Raw genomic sequence first — 23,615 nt, 5'->3', positions numbered from 1 at the left:
GGCATGCGGAATATGAGAACGCTAAGAACAGCAGGTAAGCTAGAAGAGCTTACTGGCGGAATTAACAGATACCAATGGAAAATACCTGGGACTCTGTGAAGTACGATGAGAAACCGGAGAAACATTTACCATGAAAGGCCGTAAGATGTACTTCAGTCGGGGGGAGGACAAACATGAGCACGGCGTCGGCTTTCTTGTTCACCAGAACACTGTGAACACCGCTATCAGGGCCGTAAATTAACCTTCAATTTGGAGGAGGCAGGAAATTAGGCTTGGGTCTGAGGTCCGCCCAGGCCCCCAGACGCTGAGCACATTTTGTGCACACTGAACACGTTTCGTGCAAAATCCTTGATTCTAGGGCCTTCTAAGATGTTACTTGACTAACTCATTCTAAAAGAAAGATTTGGAATGCTTTTTAAGGGAGGTATCATGTTCTTAGTTATTGGAAACAACATAAATTCTAATGAACTTTAAATTTTAATTTTTTTTGGCTCAAAAGTTGGAGGAGGCAGCTGCCTCCTCCGCCTCCATGTAATTTACGGCCCTGGCTATGGGCTGTCGGCCAGTCAACAGTAGAGCTAGTCCCCTCAACATTACCATCATACAGGCGTATACCCCAGAAGGACATCTTTGTAGTGCAGGGTGACGGGAATGCGAAGATAGAAGAAGATGCATGAACGAACTACAAAGGCACATGTGGCCGGTTTTGCAACACCGAGACAAATGAAAGAGGCCTAAGACCACTGGAATTCGCCAGCTGCAACAATCACATATAGGCAAATACATTCGACCCACACAAACCATCTAGAAGATGGACCTGGACTAGCCTAGATGGAGACCACCGCAATCAGATAGACTTATTAGATTATGGTGAGGGGACGCTTCCAGTCCAGTGTGAACATCACAGGAACTCGCAATTTTCCAGGAGCAGACATCGGAAGTGACCATAACCTCGTGATGATGACCTTCAAATTCTACCTGAAGAAGTCCAGGAAACAAGGACAGATAAAACCCAAGTTTGACCTCGAGAAACTGAAGGACTCAACGGTTTTAAAAACCTTTCAAGCCATGGTCGGAGGAACGTTTACACCATTGACCATCCTAGATGCTGATTACACAGATATGGACTCATTGATTAACAACTTCAATGCAGCAGTAACCGACGCCGTCAGTGAGATCCTAAGCAAACATCGCACAATTAGGAAACCATGGATTTCAACTAACATTTTTGAGTTGTGTGACAAATGGAGAGGAATGAAGAAGAAGAAAAAGAGTAATCCAAAAGGAGCAAAGCAGTACCGGACTGTTAACCAACAAGTTCAAATCATGAGAAGGGCGAAGGATAACTGCATAGAAGAGCAATACCAGGATAGAGAAGGAAACCTGAAGAACAACAGCAAGAAAGCATGTCAACTGGTGAAAGTCCTGACCAGTACAAAACAGGGACGGAATATCACCATCCAAGACAAAGCTGGAAAGTTTCAGACAGAAGATCAGGACATTTTACAGTGTTGGAATGAGTATTGCTCTGAGCTCTACAGTTACAGAGCCACAGGAGATGCAACAGTATTACTCATTCCCCCTGCAACCAACAACGACAACCACCCCATCCTTCGTGATGAAGTGGAAGCAGCAGTGGGATCGCTGAAGAAGGGGAAACCAGCAGGAATGGACAATATACCATCAGAACAAGTCCAGGCAGGAGAGAAGGCAATGAACAGTGTCTTACTGATCATCTGCAACAAGATCTAGCAGACAGGAGAATGGCCTACACCATGGACACATTCCTTGATCATCACACTCCCCCAAAAAGACAACCTACAATAGTGTCAGAAATACCGCACCGTCAGCCTTATTAGCCACGCAAGCAAAGTCATGCTGAAGATACTGCTGAATAGGTTGAAGCCACAAGCAGAGAGGATCATTGCTGAGGAAGAAGCAGGCTTTAGAACAGAGCACAGCACAACAGAACAAATCTTCAACCTCAGGGTACTGTGCGAAAGGTATCCCCAACACTAAAAAGAAGTTATGAAAATTATGATTCACTTACAAAGCAATGGCTAAAGACGATTCATTTCTGCCTGATTTGAAGATTATTCTACAGAATGTTGCAAGCAAATATCCTACTTAAACCAAGTACCAAAAACGTGAATTATATGTATTAGATTAAATTTTTTATGTCTGATAGTGGAAGGCAACACAAAACTCATCCACAGTACTGAACATTTCCGCTATCGTATGTAGATATTTACTCATATTATGAGATATTCTCAAGTCATTCTAAGAACTCACTGCTATTCAGTGATATCATGAATAATCAGATTTTAAACATGAATCTCCAGGCACGTAGCAAAGTGTATAACTTATATAACTTGATATAAAATGCATGCTTTTTATTCCTAAGGTGATATCCAAAGAATATTGCATATATACATGTAGTTTTAATAGGTTACCGGTATGTTTTCTGGAAAGTAGTTCAAACTCGGAGTTCAAAGTCACAAGGTCAAAGGATATGATACGAAATGTCTTGCCATCAGTTTATATACAAGATATGAAAGATCTACCTTATATAAATCAGAACATATTGAATACTAGTAGATTACATTGCTTTTGAAAGTAGGTCAAGGTCATAAGATCCCACACCATTGAATAACGTGAAAGGTCTTTCTGAAAGGAATGTATATACAAAATATGAAAGCTCTAGCTTAAATAGTTCAAGAGAAATCTTCAGATTTTTCCTATATACATCAGCACATAAAACTTTGATTCCCTATTGTGGCCCCATCCTACCCCTGGGGATCATGATTTTGAAGAATCTTGAATCTATTCTATATCAGGAAGCTTTCATGTAAATGTTTACTTTTCTGGTCCAGTGGTTCTTAAGAAGATTTTTAAATGGCCACACCCAATTTTTGCATTTTTATGTATCTCCCCTTTGAAGGGGGCATGGCCCTTCATTTGAACTTGAAAGCTCTTAACCCAGGAATGCTTTGTGCCATGTTTGGTTGAAAATTGCCCAGCGGTTCTGGAGAAGTTGAAAATGCCAAGATTACAGACAGACAAAATTGATCAAAAAGGCTCACTCAAGCTTTCAGTTCAAGTGAGCTAATAACTGTCCATTATGGCCCCATCCTGATACCAAAACTCCTACTCCTGGGATCATCAAATTTGCAATTTAGGTAAAGGACTGCCTGTTCTTTCTAAACATCCATTTAGTTTCAGTTTAGTATCGATAACACTATAAAAGAAGATGGTATTTAAAGTAGATCTGTCCCCCTGTGATATCGTAAGATTTTGCAAAATCAAGGTTTCGTTTAAATTTATGCATAAGAACATAAACTTTGTTAAGAGTTTTTTCCAATTGTTATTATAAAAAGTCTTGTTAAACATAAAATATTTTCAAAAGTAAGTTATCATATGAAACAGCATAGACCAAAAGAGAGCAATGTCTCAAAATATTGAATCCAAGGGCAATAACTTAGTTTTCATTTAGTAGCAAGTCCATTATGCGATAGATTTCCTTTATTTCTCAAACATTTTGTATATTTTTGTAAAGAAGCTGTTTCATAAAACTATTATAAATACCATTATATTGTTATTTTATAAACACTTTTTGTGAAAATTTTATAATGTTACATGTAGAAGGAAAATTGCAATTTTCTGACATTGATGTATGATTGTTTCTGTATGTTTCGCATCTTAAAAATTGTGATGATCTATATATTATTTTATTTGATAATTTATTAGTTTTAACTCTAATAAATTGAGTTAAATACACTTTCTATACTTTTATCAGATAACAATAAACACCAAATACCAAGTTTAGCCCTGCTCTGTGGTCAGAACCTCTACCCCAAGGATCATCAAATTTTTGTAGAGGCCTTCAGAGGTATGAAACTTTGAAACTCTACCCCAAGGATCATTAAATTTCCTGCTCTACATCACCATGTATTTAGTTTTCTTTACACATGTGGTTGAGGGGCCTCCGTGGCCGAGTGGTTAGAGCATTGCGCTCAAAATCACATGGCCTCTCACCTCTATTGGCACGGTTTCGAATCCCGCTAACGCCGGTAAGCGAGAAAGTTTCCCAGTTTACTTACGGAAGGTCGGTGGTCTCTTCCCAGGTACATTGTATCTGGGTTCTCTTTCACCAATAAAAACTGGGCGCCACCAGATAACTGAAAAATTGTTGAGTGTGGCAGAAAACATCATTCAATCATATGTGGTTGTAGAGAAGACTTTTGAATATTGGTCAATTTTTAACAGTTTTTGCCCCACCCTCAAGGCCCCAGTAGTGCAGGAATCCTGAAATTTACAATTTATGTCCTCCTTGTTCCAAAGATGTTTCATACCTCTGAAGAGTTTACTCAGGTGAGCTAAAAAGTCCAGAGAACTCTGTTGTGATAGACGGACAGACAGACAGTGTGCAAACTACTAGTCCCTTTTGACTCCGCCGGCAGGGGACAAACAATCTGATCACAAACTACTAGCCCCTTTTGACTCTGTCGGCAGGGGACAAACAATCTGATCACAAACTACTAGTCCCTTTTGACTCCGCCGGCAGGGGACAAACAATCTGATCACAAACTACTAGCCCCTTTTGACTCCGCCGGCAGGGGACAAACAATCTGATCACAAACTACTAGTCCCTTTTGACTCCGCCGGCAGGGGACAAACAATCTGATCACAAACTACTAGTCCCTTTTGACTCCGCCGGCAGGGGACAAACAATCTGATCACAAACTACTAGCCCCTTTTGACTCCGCCGGCAGGGGACAAACAATCTGATCACAAACTACTAGCCCCTTTTGACTCCGCCGGCAGGGGACAAACAATCTGATCACAAATGTGGGTAGGAGTACATCTATAAATCTAATACATATTGTACATCATTAGGTTGTCCTTTCTCTGTGTCAAATTTTACATTCTTTACAGAGAGACAGACATCATCTAGTCCTGAAACAGTGAACCAAGCTAATATGCTCTTGATGACAAATGAATATAACTAGAATGCTGTTAATATTTTTTTTATTTCTAGAGGAAATATATGACATAGCTGTGGTGTACATACACATTAATAGACACAATATCCATAATGCAACATGTTATTGGGTTCGCAAATAATGATGCAAAATATAATCTATATAAGTGGGGATTTTTGTTTCCTTTTTTCTTTTTTTGTTGACATTCTCGCTTGTACAAAACAAGAAATCTTCAATCAAAGCGAAAATTTGATTTAAAATTCAGTTTTGATTCTTAATATTGTAAAGTTTACAACCAGGAATATTCATATATAGAAAATGCACAGGTTCTGATTTCCCTTCAAATTTTCTCTATCTAAAAATGTTTCATTAATCAATTTATCAATTAGTAATTTAAAACCTCATATAACACTAACACAACAACAATATATATATATAGATGAAAAATATATAATGAAAAATCAGTTCTAAATCAAAATATGGTTCCATCTGATAAAAACAAAAGTTAGCTCTGGGTAACATGTTGCATTAGTGAAGGAACCAGCAGATCCAAGGGTCACCGGGTCACAAAGCAAGAGTTGTCTTTCTTATCTCCTGGCACTGGGAAGGCATTGCAATGGGGTAAATTTTGTTTCTAAAATACTTTATCAAGTCGATTTTGAATATTGTTTTTCTTTTTCCCCCCTGCATTTATGGTAGTTTAAGACTTACAAACTTCCCTAAAGATTGCAATGCCTTTCCCCAAAAATAGTAAATTATTACTAACATATTACAATCTTAATCAAAGCCCTTAAAAATAAACAGTTACACAAGCTCAAATAATCCATCTATGACCATATATTATACAAAGGACCATAAATAATGACCAATGATACATGGCTCGGGGAGGGGCAGAAAAACAAAAACAAAGACTTTTTTCTGAGGTAGTTTCATAAATTTAGTTTTATACAAAAATATCTGCATACTTCGAATTCAAATTTCTTGTTCAACTGAAGGTGCAGTTACTAGTTTTGAGGTAATTAATCTATGGATTTGATGGCAGTCACTTGCTGACCTACTGAGGTAGTAAACTGTGGATTTATTTTCTGATGTGTAAATACTGTTTATTTAACACATGGATTATTTTCTCCCTGGATTTAACTCGGGGGGTTTCATGAGGTATCATCATATATAGAATAATTTTCTTTTTATCCATCTGTAAGACAAAATTAATAAATTATACATTAAAAATATCCCCAATGACTCAGAAACAAAACACAATAATATACATGAAACATAACAGTTTGACCAAACATGTCTTCTGATCAATAAAGGTACCAGAATACACCATCAATATTGGTTTAAAAATTCAGCCTTCATAATTTCATAAAATCAAGTCTCATTTATACAATCTCTTCTTAATGGAATATCATCTTGACAGAAGCTAGTATATAGAGGTATATATATTTACAATTCAGCCAACATTTGTTAAGTAAACTATACAAAATATACATGAGAAGCTATATCTAAAGACAATACACAGGGTACTATGTACAGCAAACAATATCTATATACTTTTGAATAAAAGGCCTTGAAGAAAATCCAGCTTACACTGACAAGTTAGACTTGGTATACACTATAGACAAAACAACCTAGTCATTCAAAATAACTCCTCGCTCTCTCTCTCTCTCTCTCTTTCAAGTTAATATGAAACATTTCTTCAGCAGTCTGGGTAAGATTTAGTCCTACTCCATCACAATGAATAAACCCAACCCCTCAACAAATTCCAAACGTCTAATAAATTTAGCGAAGCAAAAAATATTAAAATACAGTCAAGCACAGAAAGTTATCATACTCAAGAAACAGTTATACACAAGAATATTACCAAAGCTATAGGCATTATACACATACAGAATTACTCCAAAAAATGAGGTAGATCATAATTCACTTGTCGTCTGCTACCCATCTGACAACAAGTCTCCTGAGTTCAAGATGTAACATAGCGAGAAGGTGAAATGTCAAGGGTCAAGGTCATGGATATATGAAAAAATACCATATGCAGGTTTGGTGTACATTAAATCAATCCTGAGATTAGAAAAATAAAGAATAAATATTACAGAGGTAAAAGCTTCAAGTAATTTTACAAATGTATCCTGTTCGTTCTCATTCTTATTTTAATATCTAGTAGTGACACATAGGCACTTGTTCATGCAAACACAAAAATGATTATATATATAGAACCCATTACTTGTATGAACCAAGTGCCTATGCACTAACATTTTCCTTTTCATAGAGCATATTCTATATTAAGAGTTGTAACAATGTGTCATTTCTGCTAAATGAATGGATTGTATTAGAATTCAGTATGAAAAATAATCTGACCTACATTGAAAAAAAAGAGAGAGAAAAAAAAAGTCCTTTCCATTGAAATTTTAAATTTGCCAAAAATTGAGAAAGGGAGGCTAAGGCTAGAGATACAAATGAACGAGTAGTTGTACATCTAACACCATTAGCACTGACTTATGCATTTCATCAAGACACACCCGTACAAAACACAACGTACAACAAAAAAACACCGGACCAAACAAGTTATCCTCTGTGAGAATAAATTCAAACTTGCACAGAAAAACAATGCATGACAGCAACATATGTGACAAAAATAAATGTAATTCCACTCCATTTTTTTTTTTTTTTTTTTTTTTTTTGATTCTGCAAAATGAAAATCCAATTAAGCATTGTAAACATGGTTTTGATAAAAATCTTTTGACTTACGCAGTTCATTTTTGATTTACAAATCAGGAAATATTTTCTAGCTAGTTAATATAAAACTTTATGAACACTATTTACGAGACAATGCAAACACCGGAGGATTTAAATATGGCAATGACCACGAATTCCTTGCTCTGGAATGAAATGTAGCTTCTGTACTCAGCAGATGTAAATTTTTCACCGGATGTGGGACTACCTCCCCCATTTGTAATTCAAATCAGCAAAACAACAAATTCCCCAGCAAAAAAAATCAAATTCTGTCATTAAAAAAAAAGCGCAATATATATATATATTTTTTTTAAAATTTCACTCTGAAGACAAAAAATTATTCTCACAAGATGTTTCTAATCTAGGATGTCTTATTTTGATTTAATTGGATATTGAAATGAGAACGAATATTAAGTCATAACAATACAGCATAAAATGAGAGCTTGCAATTCAAATCACCGGGGGGATAATTGCATTCTGAAGCAGTTTTATCTATATTCATCTTCACTGCTGAGCAATATAAATTTTTACTTTAGGTGAACACATGGAGATAGCATTTCATGCCCCTTTTAAATGCTGACACTGGGCGATACCCCTGAGTGGACCATGGCCGTCAACCAGATCTAAAGTGGGCTGTCTAATCCGTCATCCTTATAGAAAATTTCATTCTCTATAAAATGTTACACCCCAAAGCTGTCTACTGAATTTCACATCTTTTTCTTTATAGTCCAAACAACCTCTAACTGCACAAGACAGCATATTTCAAAACAAAACAAAAATGAACATTAAAGCTAAATATCCACACTAAACACAGGTTTGTTCTCAAGCAACATGAAAAAAAATATCCCCACACCTCCCTAAAACAACAGTATAAAAGTTATATCAGGAAGTCCTCTCCTGAACACAGTGATAAAAAAATCCCAACATATGGCACAAGTTTCTTCAGTAAACACGATTACAGAGACGAAGTGTATATCACATGAACTATTAACAAGACAGGATGACAATGGGTGGTAGGTAGGAATCTTGTAAATAATAAAAACATATAGCTTCCATTATGTGCTTTATATGAGCTCAAGACACAAAATATTACCCGTATCATAGGTTTTCCTGTAAAATATGACAGAATATTGACTGGCATAAAACATTAAAGTTTGAGGTCAAATTGTCTCCCATAGCAGACTTATTCCAACAAAGTAGATACAGGAGGCAGATCCCTACCATTACCATGGATACGTGACACCATGGTGCCAAAGAGTCAGCAAGATGTTTTCTGTTAAAATGACAATACATAAATTGAAGAGGCTATTCCTCTACAGCACTGAATTACGTAGCACTAGGTCTGTAAGTTTGAACAAAGTTAAAATATCAAAAATACATAAAAATGGCCTTGGAAATAAAAACAGCCTATGAAATATTTTTCAACCCTAAGTTTAGCATGACATGTAGCACGAACCAAGGAAGACAGCTCTACAACTGATTATAACTGGTTTTCTCAGAATCCTCTGACAGCACTACAACTGATTATAACTGGTTTTCTCAGAATCCTCTGAATTTCTGGTAAATTCCAATGTACAAAATGAAGTTATTGATGACCAATAAGTATCAAATTGCCAAAACTGACTGGACTTTGAATAGTGGACATCATGCATATGTGAAAATGAAATACTTTGAAAAATAAAACTCTTAAAAACGAAACATAAAAATTTTGTCTGATTTCTGGATTTACATATGCTGTGTGTGGTATATTATTAAAAATATATAAAAAAAAAAAAAATTGAGTAGATATATAAAGACATAAATCAACTTAAAAATATACAGTGGATGATTTTTAAAAACCTGGATACATACATGAAAGTCAACACAAATTCTGAGTTATAAACATTCTATACATTTACTGGGTCACACAAGAGCATTTCCTCAGTAGCCCATTTCTAATTCACATACCCATCCACATGTGTTGAGATCTCCTACTAATACTCATACATGATAATATAGAAAAGCCCCTTAAACATGACTCGATTCATCCAATGCTTGAAAGCTTGAACATGGAACTTCAAAAATTATCAACTTGAAACTTCATGGAAGGCTACATAGTGAACTTTGAACTTCTGGGAAGGTCCAAAAGTGAACTTTGAACTTTCTGTGAAGATAACAAAGTTGAAGAGGATGATGTATTGCACTTCTGTTGAGGTTCATCTGAAAAAATAATTAATCAACAGTTGCTTTCATGATATTGCCACACCCCCAGACATCAAACATTTAATATTCAATTTGAAAATGAAGAAACTTTCCTGATCCTTCTTACAATACCATATACAGGGAATATCTATAAAGTTCGTTTTTAATTGAAGGGGGTAAACGCAATACAAAACTTCCATTGCATTTAACCCCAAATCATTTGAACAAACTAAATAGCTATTCCTTCATTATAAATTTCTCATTTTAAAGTACCTTAACCTGTTAACTTCATAAACATATTCAGCCTCTTGTGCCAACCATAGTCACATCAAATCAAATCTCTCTTACAAGGTTAACCGATGCAACCAGTATACTCTCTCAGGTCTTACCATTATGCTAGCTTCCACCCACTGCAAAGAACCAGTTTAAGTCTGGTACTCCTCCTTAAACGGCTCATAGTTGGGGATGGTGTGTGGATACTTCACATGCCAAACAATGTGGAACATGAATTCTATACGATCCTGACAGTGCTTCTGACAAGATGGACAACGGAAAGGATCATTGTCCACTGGCGAGTGGAGACTCTTGTGCAGGTGGTACATAGTGAAATCATGAAAGAATATGTTGCAGTGTGGGCAGTGATGGATTCCGGAATCACCTGTTGGTGTAATGGATGTGGTTGTAACGTCACGTTTTTCATCGCTTTCTGTTTCTGAGATCGGGGGACTCTTTGAGGCATTGTTGGCCAACTCTTCACGTTTGAAATGCTCTGCAATGATGCGCGACTTCCAGTCACCGTCCTCCGATTCTCCACTACTCGTGGACTTCATGCTGAGGTCTATGACTTTGTTGTCAGTTGAGGTATTGGGCTGGTTACTATAAATAGACGATATTGGAGGTAGTCGTCTCAGGGCTGAATGAGGTAGACTTGACATGGAGGCAGATTCATTTGACAACCTGTTAAAAATGGTCATCAATTGTAACTGTCCATTGTCTGCTTCATCATTTCATACTTCACTCTTATACTGACATTTGTGGAGACTTTAAATCATTGTAATTGTGAAAAATTCTAATAAGTTAACAGTGTGTTGAAAGGTAAAAATGATCTTACTTGAATCCAGATAGTGTGGGGGACATGGCAGCTGTGACGTGAGTCAGAGTGGGGGGACTTCCATTCACAGAATTACTGCCGGTCACGTATCCCGAGTACGAAGAGGTCGGCAAAGAGGGAGGAGAGTGCAGTAAACCCGTATTTATCTACAACAAACAAGGAATTCTACATCAGAAATATCAAATGAAAGTGGTCTTATATAATGCATTTCATATAATTTCAAATTTTCCCACTATAGAATTATTTTTATTTACTTGATACTGAAGATGTTTAAATGCAATGACCACACCGTCTGTTGAATTGCTGGTGTAGGTAATCTGGCTTGTTCCGTCAAAAGAGCAAGATCACAGAATTACAAATAACTTACAGCGGAGGTGCTGCTGGATCTGGGAGCCATGTAAAGCTGGTCCCCTCCCCCCGTGGAGTTCAACAGTCCTGGATTTGACAATGAGCGCTCATGGCTGCTGTTGGGTGAGGTAGGGGGAGTTACCTGTTCCAATTTAATCGAGTCAGGAGACCCTGTTGGGCGTCGTCGACGGATGTCTGATGAGGTAGAGACGCTGACATCAGAGGTTGTGCTCATTGAAGGCAGCGATACAGTCGAAACTCCGCCCTGCATCAACCTACAAATAGATAAACAGATTACACTACCCGTCTCACATCAAAAGCCTTGAATATGAAAGAAATTACACATATCACTGCTTGCTCATATTTTTGTAAATTTAAATCTTTAGGAGAGAAGCTTGTGTATTCTTCTACTGATATTGAGTTTGAGATCACAAAGTTGGACTGTCAGGGTTTTATCCAGCATCTAGATGTTACTACCCATTTTATATTTAAGGGGAATTTTTGAGAATGCAGTCATGAGCTTCCAGGGGATGGTGGTGGGAGACATCCAAGGAATATAAATTGATTGATTACTCATTTTATCTATATTGTAAGTCTGACAATTATAGAAAACGATTTAGAATGTATAAAAATGATTTTGTTGAAATTTCTCATACAATTTTGTAAAATTTCTACAATTAAAGGGGATTTATAATCTGTGGAAGGGGAAATTTCCATTTGTTGCCAAGGGGAAAGGTACCTTTTACCGGTAGTGAAAACAACCTAGATAAATCCCTGACTGTACACTTTGAATGAAGTTTTTCTTTAGCCTTTCTCCTTACCTGGACTGTGTGACCACAGCGCTCTGCATCAGGCTCTCGTAGGTTAGCGCATGATGAAGCAGCGCCCTCTGTTGCATGGCGAAGGCCTGGTATGTGGCCAGGTTCATCTGACTTGTGTTCCGTCCTGATGCTGGTGTAGCCGGGCTCCGGTAGTTCACCAGCTTTCCTCGCATGTGAACATTTCTCTCGTGTCTCCGTAAGTCATTGGATTGTGTGAAGCACCTGAAACACAGAGTTTTCAAGAATTATGAAAAAAGGGCTTAAGTTTTAAAGCTTCTAGAAAATAAAGACCAAAGTTCTCAATAAATGCATGAAGGAATGATGGTATTATCCTGGTACTATTCCATTTACAACATGTATTCTCCAACACAATAATTTACTACAAGCATTCCCTTCAGACTATACAGTCCATGCAAACTGAAACATGTGCATGTGTATTGTGCAATAAAATTTTGATTTTATTTCTAGCATTTAAAACATTGATTTACCATTTTTAAGACACCAACCTGTCACCCCCCCCCCCCCCCCTCTCTCTCTCTGTGCAACCGAATGATGCAGAAGTAAAATATTTTAGTAAGGATAAATTGCACGATTGATACATCTACTTAGTAGATATGTATTCAAGGAATTCTCCTCTATAGTATTCGTATTGATTAAAATTCAAAATAATTCAAATCTTAATTATTTGATATATTTCAAGAGAGAGAAATCACTTTAGGTGAGATACATGTAACTTTTGATTTCTGAAATGAACTATGAATAATGTGCTTCATTGTAGGCTACAGAGGAGTTGTCACTTCCAGTCAACAAATCAGATTTATTCCACACTTACACTCCTCCACCAGGTTTCTTTATGATCATGACGAATCATAAAATATGAAATGACGATCACCTAGGATGACCGACAATGATTATGGGATAGTAATGAATTATGGGAAAGTAATGAAATGGTGTTGGGGTAATTTTCAGCTATGCAGATTTTATCTTCTTACAGGCCTGTGCCAATGCATACTAACTCGTAGGTAAAATGTGTTTTTTTCCCCAGGTTACTTACACAACAGCATCATACACTCCTGCGTAACTGAAGCACACTGCCGCTGGGGTTTGTTTGCATAGTTCTAGCAGGTAACACAACTCGCAATATTCAACAAATGCTTCATGATGAGCAGCATGTGTCTACACTTGCGTGGGAGCACATCCTGCATTAATCACGAATGCCTTTTTCTACCCCCCAACACTTTAATGGTCTCAAATGCCTATTGATCAATTAATGGGACTCTATTCTATTGAAAAAAAACAACATATTCTTCATATGCTACAGCATCGATCTATCAAGCTTCTACAGAAATAATCATAATAGCCATTCCATGATCCCCACACAAGCAACAGGAACAGAGACGTCAGAGTGCCTCTACGGTACATCATTCCTGCACGTCAGATTAAAGACAAAAAACTGGCTTTTTCACAACCACTTCCTTCATTTCAATTATTTGCTAACTTACAACAACTAGCCTTTTATACATCAGTCATATATTCATCACCATAACATGGCCCCCTGACAGCAGTTAGACAGTGACCTAAGTGTCCTGAACATGGCCTAGAAAGACCCCCTGTTAAATGCACACATATCAAATTATCATTTATTTTTTTTATATTACTAATAATTTTGTAATCTCAAAATTGTTGTTTTTAGCCTTGGCCTGTTGCCAAGCTAATAATAAAGCGTTTTTTTCTCCCCCCAGCGGGATTTGGGTGAACAACCTTCCCCATTACTTTGTTGGATTCTAAGTTTGTTGGAGGTCGATACTTAAAACATGCAAGATGACTGTACCACGGGGAAAAAATGGGTTAGTACATAAAGGCTTTGTCCTGTAGTAATAAAGGGGAATGTAAGAACTCCATCGTTATTCGATCAATACCACACACTGTTTATAGATTCTCTTTCATCCGCTCCAAGCCATGGAACACCAGTTTGTTTTTTTTCCACTTAATAAATCATCTGATTTACTTATATAATTCAATCTAAAGTGCGCTACATCTTTTCATTTGGGATCGGAAAGAATGGGGGGTATATGATTACACCGTTTTATTGGTTTGGGGTATTACCAACAGCATGACCTTATTTCCCATTTCATGGGATATGATCCATGGGGAAAAATTCAATAGGTTCGCATGCACAGCCTGGTATGAGGGCTTTTGGGGCTAAATGAAGCACATCCTGAAGTCTTTTAACCTCCGATTCTTTGTATGCAGCACAGATAAATGGGTTTTTTAAACTTTAATTACATTCGTTGCATGAAGGCAAGGGTAAAATATCAAAAGATTTTTTTTTCACAGCACAGATATTTTAAGTTCCATTAGGCAGAAGGAGCTATTTAAATAATGTCATGAATTACAGAATCTTTTAAATAACAACACAAATGCACCTTAAAAATGTGCGTGGATTTATGCAACTAAACCAACCATGTCACATTATACTAAATTTAACGTACTTCGTTTCCATGCAGCAATAAATTCCATTCTAATTTCCTTCATACATGACCGGCAATCCTACATTTCAATAATTGATTGTATGCCATGTCATCACACGATTACTTTACATCTTAACAAAGCAACTGGTCAATGACCTTCTCATAAAAAGTGATTATAAAGCACTGGAGTGGTCATCCATCTTTTTTATATTTATGTGTGTGTCATGAAGCCATAATCTTAGGGGTGGAAAAGCTAGGTCATTGCATCTTACAGGCAATTAACCTAAAAAGACTCAAATTCCAGCCAAAAAAATTCAGTTGATGGGGCCTGCCATGTTTTGAGAGATTGTGTTTCATGTGTATTTAGCCAGATAATTTAATGGGTGAATTTTATTAAAAAATACAGAAAAAACAACAAATTTGAGTATGACTTTACTATAAATACATGTAACATATTCCAGCACATATCATTTAACATAATGCTGCTTTGAAAGTCAGATGACTGGTGTTGTGTTTACTTTACAACTTTACTTATCTGATGTGAATGGAAACATCGCCAAAACCTCCTTTCTTACAAAACATTTTTTTTAATCTTATCAGTGACCCCATAGTTGTATGAAGAAGAAAAAAAACCATGATTTCATTTTAAAGCTTTCCAATGATGAGACAAGACAGATGTGCCATTATCAGTGACTTTCCACTTTTTTCCCCTTGTCAGTGAGGAGTTTTTCTCTAATAGTATCCCCATCGTCGTGGACACACGATGCCAATAAATCTCTCCCCGAGTCACAGAGGAGGATTTTCCAGAAATATCCATGAAAAAAAAAGCTAAATCATGTATTAAAAACATGTACAAGATCTCTTAATTTTCAGAAATCGATAAGCATTGTAAACTCACTTTCCAATGATGCAGTTATCTCTCACTAGAGATTGTATTGCAAAGTGATTGTATTGCAAAATAAATTAAGTAAATAGATTGCTTTTAATATTCAAATGGTAGAAAATCAGTGGACACAAATTGACTGTAAACTTGAATGATTTAAAAAACCAAGGCATTAAAGCAATATTAGCTGTCATTTTGGTTTCAAAATTTTTGTTGCAAAATTTTGATTTACTATTTCAATGTCAAAAGAAATAAAATAAAATAAATTTAAACTTTTGTTATTGATATTTGTGTTAGAAAATCTATTTAGAGGCTCTGAATGAAGTGCAGTTACCTTATTGTCTTTCCATACAAAATCTTTTATTTTGATAAAATCTTAAACTTAGTTTTAATTTTATCAATAATTATGTTTAAAGTTACATACAAAACTATCATAACAGTACATTTTTACAACAATCCCAGATTTAGAGCTACATGCAATATTGCTCCAAAGTGTGTGTGGTAGTGTGTGTGTGGGGAGTTATAGTAGCAATGGAAATAACTTAATATGCCTATAAATGTGAACATTTATTGCAGAAGGGGTGTTAGTTGGGTTTTTTTTTGGGGGGGGGGGGTTGTGGTTGTTTAGAAATGGAGGCCCTGGTCATTAATATATGTATTTGTTGAATTCTACATTACTACTTATATGCAAACATTTCAATGTTTAAAGATCTCTACGAAACTTACACATCAGCTATAATAGTTGAATTATTTCAAATGAGAAAAAAAAATTAATGCAGAGATTAAAGAATGCATATTAAAAGGTGGTCCTTTTGATGGTTGCCAGTAAAAATCAAAATCATCAAAAAAGGTGAGTACATGTAGTGAGTTCATGAGAATAGATATATATAATGCATTGGAAAAAAAAATTAAAAAATTGTAATACTGTTAAATCTCTTATCTTATTTTCTAAACACCAGTGAAATGTAAAATGAAGGATCGATATACAATATACATGTACCAGTTCACTCCTGTTTTCCAGATTTAACATCCAATCAACCTGTAAAGTTCTTGTGCAATAGTAAATAAGTATTGTTTGCCTTATAATTTAATTACCCTAACTAAGGACAAAACAAATAAAAACTTTCTAATTTTTCGAAATCTGTTTTCAATGTTAGGATGAAGATGCACTTTCTCAAGGATCCAACTGTCTGCGTGTGGAGTTTGAGTGACGTCAGGAAGGAGATTTTGATTTTACGATTCCATAAATACACGACTAGAAAAGTAAGCCCTGTCTGGTTCACAGGCCAGCAGACATAGATCTAACTCCAAGTCTGCCATTTCAGACCGACTGTCCTAGCCAAAGGCAAATAAAGCGGCAAGGGTGATTGAAAATTACCAATTACTGTTGCAGATTAACTAATAAATACTTCAACTAAAAGCCAAATACCCTTGGAACAATGGCTGATGACCATAATATATTTTCTTTACCCTCCATTTCCCCCCTTTAATTACAGCATTACATGAGTTATGTTCTAACAATATGAGATAAAAATTGTTTCCCTTTTTTATGGCTACCCATGTAAAGTATATTTTATATCATTATCACCCATTTTCCCTGATAAAACCAGAATTCTGTTGATCAAGTTATGAAAATGTGCCCATGAGTTGGCCAACTTATGAGAATCTGCATCGTGATACCTTTAATAAATCTACAGCTATAACAGATTCTTCAGTATTTCACATTCAAAGCCCAACTATCACTTAAAACAATCATATTAAGTCAATTTAAAAAAGTTTGTCCTCTGAATTACTTGAAAGAAATTTTGTCCTCTGAATTGTCCAAAGAAATCTTGTCCTCTGAATTGTCAAAAAAAGAAATTTTGTCTTCTGAATTGTCCAAAGAAATCTTGTCCTCTGAATTGTCAAAAAAAGAAATTTTGTCTTCTGAATTGTCCAAAAGAAATGTTGTCTTCTGAATTGTCCAAAAGAAATTTTATCCTATGAATTGCTTTGGGGAAATTCCATCTTCTGAATTGTCCAAAAGAAATTTTATCCTATGAATTGTTCAATAGAAATTGATCACCTATGTAAAGCTGTGACAGTAAATCATATTACTGCTGCTATCTGCCATTATAGAATCCAATATAATTTTTTTTTAATGGACACCAAATAAAAATATAAAGATGAGATGGAGGAGGGCAAGGGTGGTGGTGAATAAATTGCAGAATAAAGGTTACTGGGCCCCAATAGCTTAATAAAGCACACAGCTACTAAAGCCATACTACATATAAAATAATCATCACACTTCACTGTAACTTGTGACAGAAAACAACAATGCAGAAAAATTCACTTCTACTATTACTGTATAAAAATATGAAGTACAAATATATATAGAATCAATAAAAAAGAAAAGATGTGCTTGGAAATAATGACACTCCTGCACAACAGATACCCTTAGAATTTCTGAATTTTCCAATTCGGCAAATATTAGGTCAATGCAAAACGCAATACAACATGTATTTTTTAGAATGTCTTGCCCTATGGGAATGTAACCTACTAATAATGGAAAAGATACAAAAAGAATAATACCATCTCTATCTCAAATTATCATTAATAAAACATTGTAACTGTGCTGCTTCATCTCAGAAACTGACACCGAGATGCAGTGGGACTTAATGAAACCAAACACTCGCACATCTTGGATTTTAAAATGTTTTCGTGATGCATGTGTTGTTTGGGTGTCATTACCGTGTTTTTTTTTAATTTCAGCTATTCAACACCACACGAACACAGGCAGGAACCCAGCTGTCACATCTGTAATGTCTCCTGGCTACAACAGCAGGTCAACCTGCTACACACTCCACTCCTATCTCTCATGTTTGTACTTTATCAACAACTCAAATTTCAGATTTTTTTTATTTACATGAAAATTCTATACAGATACCTCTCACATTATCATAGGGACATAAAATGTAACCTTTGGTTCACACTTAGCTGATAATTTTTGCTCCATTTTGAAATCAATGCCAATTTTTCCATGCACTTAATGACATTTTCATGTGATAAAAAACAAAGTTTGGATTCATCTGCTCAGTTTGTTGACAACGATTATCCGAGTGTTTTGATTAGTGGTTTTGAGGTGAGTGAACTATGAGGTATATGTAAATACTGGTCTCCTTTTCCTAAACCAAGGACAAGAGCAAACATTTGCCCCGCTGAGGTCAAATTAGCATTAGTACGAGCGTTCATTCCCCCTGAGTCTCAGCAATATGTTGTTCGGTCCCGGATTATGTGACACATAGCGTTTTTTACAGTATGTCACAGAATGGATTTTCTTTCCTCACTAATTATCAAAATTAAATTGCCCCTTGTAACATGCCTCAACAAATGAACTATTACTTGAATTAAATTTCAAGCTCTAAGCGCAATCCCACTGACATCTGTATTGATCCCCTCACAATATGGCCATGGCCATTACTCCTCCTACTTCTTTTTACTCCGATCTGCATCGCTGCCCCTCAAAGAACCCCCCCAATCGATGTTTTTTACAAATTCTTTATCACGGCAGATCACCTATACATCTCCCGGTCTCATGTTTTGCGTCAGAAATGAATTTATTTTTTTGCATGAGAAAATTAATAGCGGTTTTATGCACACAATGAAATTATTGACAGAACAATTTAGCTACAACTATTTCCACTTGCAGGAAGAGTGCAGAGACCGCATTAATGCATAATAACCTGTCATCTGATGCCCCCTATCCCATCCTCTTTCCTACAGCAAAATTGGTTTAGATATTCTTTTTATGGCCATAAAATTTGTTTTTTTCAATGTCTTTAGAATAATCTGCCATGCTTCTAATAAACAGCCGATGAGATTACTGCTGTCACTAGTCCCCTGAAGAACTTCTCCGCTGCATTTGATTCATGCAGTGCAGCAAGTGCATACATTCCTGAGAGTGCTAAAAGGTTTTAATAACATTGGCCTTCATTTAAGAAAGAAAACATAAAACAAGAAAGCGGTTGATCCATGTTTGACTTATCAAGTAAATCTGAAACTAAAGGATAATTCAGCTTAATTACTTGTTATGTCACTCTTTCAGAGAAAGAGTGCATAAATGTAATTCTTATTGATTAGATTTACAGTAGGTTGTGTACCGCAGAGTGACAAATGTCATTCAATTTGCATGCACAAATTTGCTATTTTTGATTGCAATAAAGAGAATTGAAATGAATCCATTAACATGTTTAGAGGAGTTAGAAAGATAGTGTGATGTCATCAAACTTTGTTGGGGGAAGAAAAGGATGTGTACACCTAATTGGACCCCCATCCATCAGGAGCTGACACCGGAATTCGGTCCAATGACCTTGCAACTACTTAACCAAGTTGAAAACATAAAACCACCAGCACACATCGTTTGTACAATGTCATTTTCCCACAAAAGCATATAAATCCTCTAATCTAAAATGCACTGTTTGAAAAATGTGAGCAAGATTTGACAAAGCAAGATCTGCTGTATATATTCGTCAGCCTGGTGCACTATAGCTCATTAGTCACCATTCCCAGTTCTGTTTCCTGTAAATGGCAAATCTATTTACAGGAAAAGTAATATTTTTCATGGGTTGGTAGTGGTAAAATGAAACTGAAATATTTGTGTCGATTACTAATGTACATGAAAGTTAAGAAAAATGCCATTTTTATTTGATACACCCCAGATAAGGAGGGGATATTAGGAACTTATTACACCTAATTAAACAAGTCTGAATCCCAACAATCGAGGGACTGCCACTATATTAGAACACTTCTCGTCTCTTAATGGCAAAGATGATGGGAAAGGAGAGACTAGAGTCGTCTTAAGACCGTCTTCCAAAGGAAATTCTAACTTACTAATGATCAGGTACATCACTGTAAGAAAACATAGGCCAGACAATTAGGTCACAGCAAAAAAAAAAATCAATGCTGGTCCTGAGACAGAGAACATTAGATGTAAAGCGTCTTGTCCATTGAAACTGTCTGGCTGATGCAGAACGTGATCGAAGTTTTGCCATTTTCCTTGCATAATCTGCTGCATTTACTGACATATACATTACTCAACAACAAAAAAGATTAATAAATTTTATCTAAACTTGGCATGGGATTCCAATCAAGTGTCTACAGACTAGAGTGGGTCTGATTTTTACATATTCTTGTCATTTGGGGATATGTTTTAGAGGGCTATGCTCATTATGTTATATCATACTTGTTAAACCTGCAGTTGGCACTATATCAACAAAATAATGGCAAGTCTTGCATTAGGGAAATTTTTATGATGGAAATTTGTGGCAGCAGTCTAATTTCCCCGCTCTACAATCTGGCAGTTCAGAAGCACAATGTGCTACTACATGTAGATGAAAGAGCAAGTTCTACAAATATTATACTTCCGTAATTATTGTGTCAAGGCCTGATTTTGTACTATACAAGCTTGACCTGCACATGTGTTTCATCCCTGATTTATAAAATAACATAAAAAGGATCAGAATTGCATCAACTTAATACAGTTAGAAGTACAGTTGTACCATCTTCAATACTGGGCCATCACTGCTCTAGAGACTTTAACTCTGAAGAAAACAAAGCTGGCAGTGCCTACTTTTAGTTTTAACTATCTGTACTATCTCATCTAACACCTACAAAACACTTCCTTATGCCCATTTAACAGAAACAGACATGTTACTTGTGTTCATGTTCCTTTTCCTGGCAACACTTAACATTTCCAAAGTACAACATTCATCTACATGTATATATCAAAATAAGATACATAAAATGAAATTAGAATTGTGCACGCATGTACTTCCTTATAATCATAATTTATCACTTGTAAATTATATACACCATATTCCAACCTCTTGGTCACAGAGATATGTTTTTTTAATATAAGCATATATATTTAACACTATTGAATAACATGCAGCACAATTATAAAATCACTACAACCAACATGGATTCCCGGAATTACCCACAATTCTAACTTAATCATAACTATCACAATTAGGATTTTGGTTTCCCGAAACTGATGGTGTTTATGAAGACAAAAATGAGATTAAAAACTCAATACATGTCTTATATGGTACATATTGTACATCATGGAGTAAATTCTACAGACAAGAAAATTCATAAAAACTTTCGCTACTTTCAAAGAATCCCTCTATCATATTTATATTTCCAAGAAGTACAATATGGTATGGATTATCAAGGACAAAAAACTGATTGGTCATTTTTTCTTCCAATCACCAAACATCGCAATACAAAACCATCATTATAACTTAAATGTGTGTATCATTAACAAATGACATGCTCCTGAATACACCTGTAATGACAACTTCCGGAATTAAGAGTGGCTACATACCTGTGGCATATTTTACACTTGTATGGTCTCTCCCCGGTGTGCACGCGTTCATGGACTTTGAGATTTGAAGACCACAGAAAGGACTTTCCACAGGTCTGACAAACATATGGGCGATCTGCTCGGTGTAGTTGTTCGTGTTTTCGCAGGGTAGCCACCTCCCTAAAGGAGCGCTGACACACCTCACATTTATAGGGCCGAGGTCCATTCGTGGCTGGGAGTCTTATTCCATTCTGCTTGTCTGCACCATCCTCATCCATGGCTGAAAAATAATTTTTATTTAACTTTTTTTTTTAACAATTTAAAGTTAGGAATTGTATGCCACTGAGGGTCTCTTCCATGAAAACAATCACCTATTATACCAAATCTAATAGCAGTTACCTTTTCCAATTACCGGGGGAAAAAAAACTTTTATCATAGACATGCAGTAATGAATCTTATTATCATAATAAATATACCTAGAAATATCATAAGTATGATACACAATCCTTAATGAAACATGACACCTTCAATGTTTGAGGGATTATAATGTGCACTGATTTAAATGCTAAAATCATAGTTTTAAATTTTCATCACAGAAATTTTGACACTTTAACAGGGAGAGCATATGCTAGTAGAAAAATGATAAACAAAACTTACTATGCTAATTTACTGAGATTTACACGAGATGAAATTCATTTCCCCCAGCATTATCCAAACACAACTGAATTCCTTTGATTAACCTATAACTTTGACACAAAATATTCTTAGCAAACAACACATGCTGCATTTCTGAATATGATGTAAGAGTAAATGAAACCAACCTTCCAAATAGACAAATTTAGACAAGAAACCTAATAAGATTACCATTGAATTAGTAACTTCTCCTCAAGACCTCAAGGGATACTGTGTCCATTTTTAGTCCATGACACACAATAGATAGAAAATTCTTACTCTGGCACCACCGGCTGTGACAAAAAAAAGCTTTACAGGTCCGCGCGCAATCATTACCAGATACCTACTGCTGCAAAAATCAATAGCTTGGTCCAGAAGCCAGGATACACTAACCAATTAGTATCAATACATTCTTTTTCTTTCCCTCTAGTCTTTCTTTACTTCACATGATAAATGTGTTAATTTCATGCTGTAAGTTTCTTCCTAAGGTGTTTGTCTATTGTTTGTTTGCACAACATACTCTATTCATCAATTTCAGCTGTTTAACATCAAGTTTTACAGTAAATGACTTCAGAACTAAAACCTATCTCTGGTCATTTACCCCACCAACTTGAATAATCAGTTTTCACGGAGAGGCTCCGTCAAGGGGAATTGTTTGTATAAAAACAACCTGTTTTACAGATGTAAATTCTGGTGAGAAAAAACATATACACAGCAAAAAGAGGCCAAATCATGCTCAACATCAAAGATGGCGTTTTTATTCTTGTAAACAAGAACGGAGAGGAATGTTCGATGAAGAAGCCATGATTACAGGAAAGACCATTGTGCACACACATCCTGAAATTTGGGGGAGTGATATCAGAAAAGTTAATCGACTTCCTGAATGTGAAATGAGGAAAGCATGTTTTAAAATACACACATATATGACATTTTGTATAGTATATTATTATATAACAGGCAATTGCATACATATACACTTTCATTAAATACAAACTCCTTCTTTTTCAAACAAGGCCCTTTACAAAACCTAATTTCAAAATTCATGAAAAAAAAAAACTTGGCCCTGC

General features: G+C 35.9%; 1 protein-coding gene across 10 annotated transcripts in view; it reads right to left on the bottom strand.

Moving 5' to 3' along the window:
* Window positions 1-5,011: 5,011 nt before the first annotated feature.
* Window positions 5,012-23,615, bottom strand: part of LOC125645797 (zinc finger protein 91-like) — a 20,325-nt gene continuing 1,721 nt past the window's right edge. For 3 of the 10 annotated variants that reach the window (XM_048871629.2, XM_048871626.2, XM_048871627.2), the window contains exons 2-7: window positions 21,898-22,156; window positions 12,180-12,401; window positions 11,378-11,633; window positions 11,011-11,156; window positions 10,289-10,856; window positions 5,012-9,917 (exon numbers count right to left, since the gene is read on the bottom strand). In XM_048871629.2, the coding sequence (XP_048727586.1) occupies window positions 10,325-10,856; window positions 11,011-11,156; window positions 11,378-11,633; window positions 12,180-12,401; window positions 21,898-22,154 (1,413 nt within the window). In that variant the 5' untranslated portion in view covers window positions 22,155-22,156 and the 3' untranslated portion in view covers window positions 5,012-9,917; window positions 10,289-10,324. Of the gene's footprint in view, window positions 9,918-10,288; window positions 10,857-11,010; window positions 11,157-11,377; window positions 11,634-12,179; window positions 12,402-21,897; window positions 22,157-22,895 lie in introns of all 10 variants that reach the window. The other 7 variants (XM_048871633.2, XM_056142362.1, XM_048871634.2 and 4 more) reach the window with 4 other exon arrangements.

This window comes from Ostrea edulis, chromosome 6 (genome assembly GCF_947568905.1).
Source record: "Ostrea edulis chromosome 6, xbOstEdul1.1, whole genome shotgun sequence".
Lineage (NCBI taxonomy): Eukaryota > Metazoa > Mollusca > Bivalvia > Ostreida > Ostreidae > Ostrea > Ostrea edulis.
The sequence above is the reverse complement of the archived record's forward strand: the minus strand, read 5'-3'. Positions and strand labels throughout refer to the sequence as shown.